At 34.9% G+C, this 9,595-nt stretch overlaps 1 protein-coding gene across 1 annotated transcript; it reads right to left on the reverse strand.

Moving 5' to 3' along the window:
* Window positions 1-4,076: 4,076 nt before the first annotated feature.
* LOC134246037 (uncharacterized) lies at window positions 4,077-8,752 on the reverse strand. The gene is made up of 4 exons (XM_062728302.1): window positions 8,715-8,752; window positions 6,669-6,939; window positions 6,463-6,504; window positions 4,077-4,206 (listed from the first exon to the last, which is right to left on the reverse strand). Exons 1-4 carry the CDS (start codon window positions 8,750-8,752, stop codon window positions 4,093-4,095), a joined length of 465 nt encoding a protein of 154 aa, XP_062584286.1. The 3' UTR covers window positions 4,077-4,092.
* Window positions 8,753-9,595: the final 843 nt, after the last annotated feature.

Raw genomic sequence — 9,595 nt, forward strand, 5'->3', positions numbered from 1 at the left:
TAAGCCATTTTCTGTTACTTCCGGTTTGACCGGAAGTGTCGACGACGGACGGAAAATTAATTATAATGCTCCCAGAGAAATATGTTACCAGAACACTTGTCAAGAACGGCAAAAATACGAGTTTTCCGACTACTTCCGGTTTGACCGGAAGTGACGACGCCGGACGTATTTTGACGACTTTAATAGATTAAGCTTGACATTTTGAACAATTTTGTTTCTTTGACGTATCACAAATTCTCAATACTTTTTGATATATAAAGGAAAAACTTTCGGCCCTTCCAGGCCCCTGATTTAAGGGGCCAGCCCTTTTTTTGAGATGTCATTTGAAAGATCTTGAAATTCTACACCTTTTTTGTTCTACATGCTTTAACAAAATATTTCTAGGTAAAAAGTTATCGTTGAAAAAGTGCTTAAAATTTTGAAATTCTTAATAGGACTATTTTAGGGCCATAGCGAGCGTCGGTGCTTCGTACTTCCGGTAGTTGTGATATACTTAGTGCACTTCTACAAAAGTTGCTCTAGCATCACTGAAAATTTCAAGCTTCTGTGTCAAGCGCTTTTTGAGAAAACTGCCGGACAAAGTGACCCTCTAAAAATCACTAAATCGCAGAAAACTCCGAACCGGAAGTGACGTCATCAAAATAAAAAAATATATATCTAGATTTTTTGATGTTCTATCAGACCTGAAAGTTTCATGAAAATCGATCAAGCCATTCTCGAGAAATCGCGCGTACAAAATCGGTAAGAAAAAAAACAATAATAATAAAAATAGTGGAAAAGAAACCTAAGAAAAACAATAAGGTCTTCCGCTGAAGACGGAAGACCTTAATAATAAAACTAGAAAGTCTGCTATTGCAAGCAATAGCATATGTCGCCCTGTACTGGACAAGACTTTCATTTTTATCATCACTAAAACAAAAGTCCATAAGCTAAGTTTGAACAACCATTGAGTTATATCAGTCCTTTCCATTGGAAACGGAAGACCTTAATTCGGTACATCCCACTCATTATTTTTAGAATTGGTAGGAGAAGAAAGTAGTGCAGGAAAATTACAAGTTCCTCAATTTGCAGACTTGCATAAAAGAAATCTGGCAGATGTACTGAACTGAGCCTCATACTTGTTAATTGGCAGTATCTTTCCTATGATAAAAGCTTGGGAAATGTAATTTATGAAGAAGATCAGCCGAATTATTTTGTGTATTGTAACGCCAGTGAGAACTCTGAAATTTCCCTCTTTCACTTTCATTTTAGAGGTTCTACCGAAAAACGAATCTGACATGCCACCATCAATTCGAGCATTTCTGCATTGCAGAGAGCTGATGTGTGTTATGAGATAATAAATCATGTGTAAACTTTCTCAGTTAAGCGGAATCATGAACATTTTCGGCGAGATGAATGTTTTGTATACAGTGGTGATCAAGGCTTTGCGAACCATCAGTAGCGGATCAAAGAATTTATGAATGAATAAAAACTATGGAAATGACGGTACCAATTTTTTAATTTATACTTGCACTATCTAATGAAATGAATAATATACAAGTGATAGATATACAAGAAAACGCGAAATGATAATAAATGCAGCTGACAATCGTTATTTTTTTTTTATATAGATAAAATAAAATATTTATAAATTCAAGAGACAAAACAGAAGGAGAATGAATGATGGCAAAATATCACATGACGGGAACTGAATTTTATGAATGAAGATTTTAAAAAGTTACTTGTAAGTTGTATATGTTATATCTGTGTATTCTACTTGGCTGTGTGCTTCAAAAAAAAAGGGGGGGGGGGTCGTCTTGAACATAGTAAATAGCCATAACGTTTGAACGGTAAGTACTAGGGCTTTCGTATTTCAAATATGTAATCCTTGTGAAAAGAACTTTTATTGGATACGACGAACTTTGACCCTTTGACCTAGACCTTGGAGAACACATGTGTACATCTGAATCTTTTTTCTGTTTCGTTTCTATGGCAACCGTGAGCGACTCATTACAATTATTTTGAAAGTAGAAATCACGTTGACACATTGCAAGAAATAAACATTGAAAGTTTCAAAACGATTGCCTGAGTAGTTATTGAGAAAATCAAAATTAAAGAATTTTAACTTTCACCTGGTTTCCATGGCAATAATCGATTATATGAAAATTTTAAATACGAGTTGCAGAACTACAGATACTAATCATTAAAATAAGAAAAGTTTCATGACGAACGTTTAAGGGACCAGAGAGAACACTCTCGGACAAAATTTGTCGCTTTTTACAGGTTTCCATGGCAACGGTAGACATATTGGAACTGAACGACCTCACTGCACAACTACAACCAGTGATCGTCCTTTAAGGAAAGTTTCAGGAAGATTGTCCCAGCCATCTCCGAGAAACAGCCTGGATAAAAAAAACATGCGTACAATATCAATATGTCGTCCCCGACTTCGTTCGGGGCGACATAATAAGAAACAGAGTAAAAACAATATGTTCCCCAACTTCGTTTGGGGAACATAATTAACTATTCTACGACAGAATGTCCCGCTTGGAATATTATTATACATTAAAAATCCTATTTTCCTGAACTACCTTATACCTATAGGGTGACATTTTCAAGTATGTTCAACAAGGGATTGATGGGTTCTTCATGCAAAAAAGCAATATGATGATTTCTGCTTTTCATTATAACATATACAGTGTATACATAGGAAATTCAAAAGAAACCTTTATTCAGAAAATTTCAAAATTATTTAACACCATTCTTTGAAACTACTAATCTTCATAAAACACGACCATGAAGAAAAAGATTACAATAGGGAAAAGATGGGTCTTTTAACAGAACAAATAGTACAAACAACTAAAATCTGTGAACAGGGCACTAATAAAGACAACCCCGATAATAACAGAACTTCGATCTAGCAAATCAGTAGAATTGTACTGCTGTATTTTTCTTAACACTACTAGCTTTTGTTCCTTTTCTTTTTTCATTCTGTATACTGCATATGTATTCTTTTGAAATTTCTATAGCTAAGTCACAGGGACGTAGCATCCGGGGGGGGCCAGGGGGGCCTGGCCCCCCCACTTTTTTCCCCAACATAACCATTACTATAGTAAATGTTCATTGATGGGATGGTTGGCCCCCCCACTTTATAACCCTAGTATAGTGATAGCAAGGATTGTACGGAAAAAAAGTTGAAGTGGTAGTAAGTTGGCTTTGAAAAAGTTGGCCAGTACCCCCCCCCCCCCCCCCCCCCAGGATTTCGAGTTTGGGCAACTTTTAATTTTCTTTTTTTTGCTTTTGGCCCCCCCACTTTCAAAAACGATGCTACGTGCCTGAATCAAGATGCTATTTATAAGACCCTTATATAAATATATCTTAGATAATATCTAGTTTCAGAGAACTGTGTTCCTTTATCGTATTTACTGGTAAATTTCCTTTTAATTTTTCGTCATTATAAGTAATTATTTTTAAAAAAAATATAAGAGTCGAAAGAGATTAAGAAATACATGAACATAAAAAAAAATAAAAAGATTTTTCATCTTTTGAATTTTATTGCACTCTATATCTTCAACAGATAACGTAAATTAAAACAGAAAACTTGTCTAATCCATAAAGCATTGGTATAAAAAAACATTGGCCACATTAGACAAAATTCCACATTAGACAACATTCCACATTAGACAACATTTTAAACAAGGGAATTTGCTGAAAATGATTTTCATATCCAATTTGGCATAATTTTGGATTATATAACCCAAGGATTAGACAAGTTTAATGTATATTTTAAAATAAATTAAAAGAAGAACTCTGCCCATTATACCTTAAATTGTACATTATAGGTGTGTCTACTTCGCCTTTGATACTATAAAGGGTAAAATATACAGAGAACTGTGCATTGAAATCTAACTCCAATGCTCAAAATTAATATATTTAATCATTCACTTGATTCAAATTTTTAAATTGAATTCACTTCCTGTGTCAGTTTTGTTGTTCAGTAAAAGATATAACGTCCTCCTCCGTTTGCGGAGCGGACCTTTCCGTTGTCAGGTAATGGTAGTAGTAGACATTCTGTATCTGGTTATCTGTTTTTCAGAGCAGACCTTTCCATCGTCAGGTAACGTTAGTAGTAGACAGTCTGTATCGGGTTATCGTGTTTGTTATAAATTCCTTGACTTCGGTGATATTCTCTCTTTGTAAAAATTCCATAAATGTGTCGCGGACCTCCTACAAAACACAAACACAATTCAATCTTAGTTGAATAAGCACTATATGAAAGAATGTGTTCAAGAATTGCAGTTGTCTATTTGTTTTTAGTGAAAAATAAAAAGCACAGGAGTTTAATTTTTAGTTTCTTTTTTTTCAATGGCAATATTTCTGTGAAAATAAATTGATAAAACAACATGTAATAGTTTGTTTAATAAAATTGGACTGAAAAGACACTTCAACTTGACGAAGTTATAAAGAAGTAATAGACATTACTGTGATTAAGAGTTATCTCTCTTATCAGAGTATTGATGAACCTTAAAATCATTCTAGTTAGGTTATAAATAAAATATATGTTATAATAATGTTAAATCAAATAGGAAGCTGCATTACAGTACATAACACCTCAGTTTGACACTTAGCACATTTGTTGTTCTCAGAAATAAATATTTAAATACAACTTTTTTATGTTTATGGTTAACACAAAGACATCTACTCCACTAAATTGAAAATATAATTTAAGCTTCCTGAGTATGTATGTATATTGAATATTTATCCTGCAACTACCCCTTGCATTGACCTAATAAAGGTAACCTAATAAACCAAGGCTTTATCCGGTCACTGCCCTAATAAAGCCTCGTGCATGTATTCCGACGTTCCAAAAGCATTGTGACGTCACGTATACTGCAATGTTTACGCAATGGCGTCATAGATTCAAACTGCAGAGATGTGCCTAAATCTGTCGGAATTAGCTTGTTTTGGACGCTCAAATGTAAAATTTTGTTGCAGGATAAACAAAATACATGATAACTGTCTTGAAATATAAGTGATATTTGGGCTCGGGTCGAAAACGTAAGAGGGCTCGGCAAGCCTCGCCCTCTATCACGTTTTCTTACCCTCGCCCAAATATCACTTATATTTCAAGACAGTAACCATGTATTTTATATTTCCTTGTTTTTCATTCTAAACAAGATGTGTTTGTGAAACACTATGCGCCCGGCGTCAACAAAGTTCAAAAAAGCTATTTTTAGTATAGAGGTCACAGTCAAGGTCACAAGGTCATTGACCTTGGGGCTGTTTGAAAGAACTTTATTAATGGAGTAGGCATACTAAATATGAAGTCCCTATCTCCTATGGTTCAAAAGTTATGGCAAAAAGTGGAAAAAGATATTTTTAACATATAGGTCACAGTAAAGGTCACAAGGTCATTGGCCTTTGTGTTGTTTGAAAGAACTTTATTAGTGGAGTAAGCATACTAAATATGAAGTCCCTATCTCTTTGGTTCAAAAGTTATGGCAAAAAATGGAAAAAGCTATTTTTAGTATATATAGGTCACAGTCAATGTCACAAGGTCATTGACCTTGATGTCATTTGAAAGAACTTTATTAGTGAAGTATGCATACCAAATATGAAGTCCCTATCTCCTATGGTTCAAAAGTTATGACAAACAGTTGAAAAAGCTATTTTTAGTATATGGGTCACAGTCAAGGTCACAGGATGACTGACCTTGATGCCATTTGAATTGAAAGAACTTCATTAGTGGAGTATGCATACAAAATATGAAGTTTTTATCTCTTATGGTTCAAAAGTTTTGGCTTAGGTTAAAATTGAAGACAGACAAAAAGACAAACAGATAAACAGACAAACAGACAGGACAAAAACAATATATGCCCGGGATCTATCGATCCAGGTGCATAAAAAAAGGCTCTCATTAAAGACTACCAAACCCCTGGCATGTCTTTAACACAACTCACAAAATTGTTATGCAAAATAAACTGAATCCTCACGTCATAGAAATATTACGTTACCATTTCCCCGAAAGCACTTTCTAGCAGGGTACCAGTTTCTCTAAAGTTTAGCAAAAATAATGTCAATGCGTAATATTTTAATTAGAAAATAATTTTTCTGATTTTATGAGATTAAGCAAGTATGAAATAGTTGGAATTTGGCAATAAATTGAAGATTTAATGAACTTTTTAAAGTGCGTGAAAATGTGTGATTATGGGGAAACGGTAAATGTTTGATTTTTGCAGCAATAGGACATGGTAAATGCGTTAAAATGCGTGACTGCAGGGAAGGGGGTTTAAAGTAAGATTTGAGCAAAAAATTATTTATATGTACCTTATGAATGTAAGTAAAATAGAAATGCTAGCATTATATCAATCTTTAATACCAAGAATTTTGTGGCAAGAATATCAATTTCCAATAAATACCTCAATTAATTAGGAAGCTTTATCCACCCTGTGTACCTTCTGTAAAGTTTGTGAATTAACTTACCTGAATTCCCCTTGGGTGTCCAATGTGCTCCTTTGGCTGTGTCTGAAATTTTAAATATGTATGAAATTTTTTCTCAAGATAATGAAAAATCTCAGATGTATTTTAAAGCATAATTCACCTCTATACACTTCATAACTGAAGTTTTTATATGTAATTCTGACCAGATAACTAAATTAAAGAAGTTTTTTATTCATTAAGCCACTTACCTCTTTAAGAAAGAGGAGAGAGAAGGGAAGAAAAGCTTGATGGAGATACAAGGAGAGTCCGTCATTTGATCCCCCGTCCAGGAGCGCGGAATCAAAGTTGAAGTACGAGTCACTGCGGCCGTGCGTGAAGGCCTTTCTCCTCCACAGCGTGTCACACAGGTCCATGATCACGATGTTCAGGCTACGGACCGTCTCTTTCAGCCGCAGTCTCACAGCCTCACTCTCCGTCCCCTTCAGGTCGTTTTTTAGTTTCTGACAGTTCTCTTTATATCTATTGGACAGAAAGTTCAGAACAATTTTTAATAAACATTTCTTTTTTCCCTTGACTTTAGATTTATATAGATTACAAAAATCTTTTTTCTCCTCCATCACAGTATCTTAAAAATTTTGAAGACTTATTTGAAGAATAAATAGCTAGAAGCCATTGAGCTACAACACTCATCTTTGCCACATTGCTTTCTGCCATATGAGTGTGTACTAGTAAAACCCTACTAATCAACTAAGAGCAAGACAAATATCTCATATATATCTCAATGGTTATATTGTTCAGTGGTGACATTTCAACAAGACATTAAAAAATTGAACTCAATTTATCTGGCCCAAGGGTCACGAAACAGACTTAGACTTAAGTCAAAATTTCAATTGACTATTTAATTTTTATCAATCACTGAGTTGATCTCAAAATTAGCAAATTACAGCACTTTTGTGAATCAATACTGAAATTTATTCTAATTTTGATCTGCTTGAACTCCACAACATTTAAGCATAACATGAAGAATTTGATTTAAGCTTAAGATGCTTCATGATCCTGGGGCCTGAATACAAAGTTTGACAATGGTACTCATAAAAGGTCTTTAAAAAAAATAACAGCTGGCTATCGTTTACGTCAACAGTCAACATAGGGATATCCAGACATCTTATCCTGATTTCCTGTTGTGTGAGGTTAAAATATCATAGTCAAGAAAAGGCTTCCTATGTCGACTTGACATAATATACTCTGAAATGTCAAGGTCAAAGATCAAGGTTGAAGCCATCTAAGACTGATTCTGGAATATCTTTCCCTGATTGTCTGGCAAGAAGATAATCCTTCCAATAGCTGATAAGCTGATAAGTTCATATCCTTCATGCCTTATGTTGTTAACAAATATCAAAGCAAATATCCACTAATAACAACAAGAGGCCCAGGGGCCACATCGCTCACCTGAGCAATTGGCTAGGAAATAACACAGTTCAGATCAGAACTGAAAGTAAACTGGGGGGGGGGGGGGGGGGAACTTGAATTTTACACCCCCCCCCCTCAAGGGGTCATGATTTGAAAAAAACTTGAATCTACACTACCTGAGGATGATTCCCTGTAAATATAACAAAGCCTGGCTGTGAAGTACTTGAAAAGAAGATTTTAAAGGGTTTCCCTATATGTTCCTATGTAAAACTTTGATCGGCCATTCTGGGCCCCACCCTACCCCCGGGGGTCATGATTTGAAGACTCTGAATTTACACTGCACCTGAGGATGATTCCACATGAGTTTCATCTTTCCTGGCCGAGTGGTTCTTGAGAAGAAGATTGTTTAAGAATGCCATTAATTTTTCTCTAATTCATAATTATCTCCCCTTGGAAAAAGGGCCTGGCCCTTCATTTCAACAAACTTGAATCCCCTTTACCCAAGGATACTTTGTACCAAGTTTGGTTGAAATTGGCCCAGTGGTTCTTGAGAAGAAGATGAAAATGTGAAAAGTTTACGACGACAACAACGCCGACAACAACGACGACAACAACACCGACAGACAACGGACAAATTTTGATCAGAAAAGCTCACTTGAGCCTTTGGCTCAGGTGAGCTAATTAAAAACATGTCAGTCTGATTTTAGTACTTGTAAAAAGAAAATAATTGGAATGGGGGTGAGAGAGGAATCTACAAGAGCCACGCATCTAAATAAAATATGATTAAAAAGTAATATGGATGGATAACACTTTCCACCATAGCCTATATGCTTCATTTGATCTACAACCAAGCCATGTCATAGTTATGACAATATTTGCTTTACCTATTAATAATGCCACAGAGTCTCACGGCGGGGCCCATTGCATTGTCTGTCAGAAAGGCTCTGATGATGTGTCGGCTAGGCAAATATACACATGGTAAATCATAGCGGGTATATAATGTGGATACCTAATAATAAATCAAAACAATATTACAGTATTGGAAAAATTGATATAATCAATATAAAAAATAAAAGGTTCAGGGGCTACATGGCTCATCTGGGTTATACTATATCATATTCCTATTAATGAATAAATAAATTGAATCCCTAGTATGTCTATGTCTGCACCCAACATCCCGGGGAATGATTAAAAAAAAAAAATTAACCCACAATACTTTCAAAGTTTTACCTGTTCTTGAGATTTTTAAAAATTATTTTTCCCATTTTATTTCAAATGTTCAAAACATTAAAAGATTACAGATATATGGACACCTAAAGAGAAAGACATATGACAGATATTGGGTGATAGGAAAAACAGTTGAGTTTGCAACTCAGAAAAGCTGGAAAAAAGATTAAATTAAATTGTGTATAAAAGAATTACTAATCCCTAATTGTGACAGACAGACAGACAGACGTACCATTTCGCTGAAGGTGAGGGTGAAATGGAGCAGAAGATTGTGGTTGTTTTCCAGAGTTAGGCCAGCACAGTTAAGTCTGTCTATAAACTGAATGAGTCCCTGAACTGTGGATAGCGGGTCAAATGGTCCTATGTCGTCTTCGGAAAGATGGACACACTGTCCAAACAAAATCAATATACAAGCTTAGGATATTACAAATTTCATTTCCAATAAACATAATAAATTTTACTATCATTTACAGAAATTTTTTGCAATTTTTTTTTAAAGAAAATGTGTTGCTTACATTAAGCTACATTGATATTCTGA

The sequence above is a fragment of the Saccostrea cucullata genome, unplaced genomic scaffold, assembly GCF_032062105.1.
Source record: "Saccostrea cucullata isolate Sc308-1 unplaced genomic scaffold, CSIRO_AGI_Scuc_v1 ctg13515, whole genome shotgun sequence".
In the NCBI taxonomy this organism is placed as follows: Eukaryota; Metazoa; Mollusca; class Bivalvia; order Ostreida; family Ostreidae; genus Saccostrea; species Saccostrea cuccullata.

What these genes read in the sequence shown, in the direction of transcription:
- LOC134246037 (XM_062728302.1), bottom strand. Translation starts at nt 8,752, where the DNA reads ATGGGCCCCGCCGTGAGACTCTGTGGCATTATTAATAG. An exon ending in CTCTGTGGCATTATTAATAG is followed by an intron (nt 6,940 to 8,714) that starts GTAAAGCAAATA and finishes TCTGTCCAATAG; the next exon opens with ATATAAAGAGAACTGTCAGA. An exon ending in CTCTCCTCTTTCTTAAAGAG is followed by an intron (nt 6,505 to 6,668) that starts GTAAGTGGCTTA and finishes TTAAAATTTCAG; the next exon opens with ACACAGCCAAAGGAGCACAT.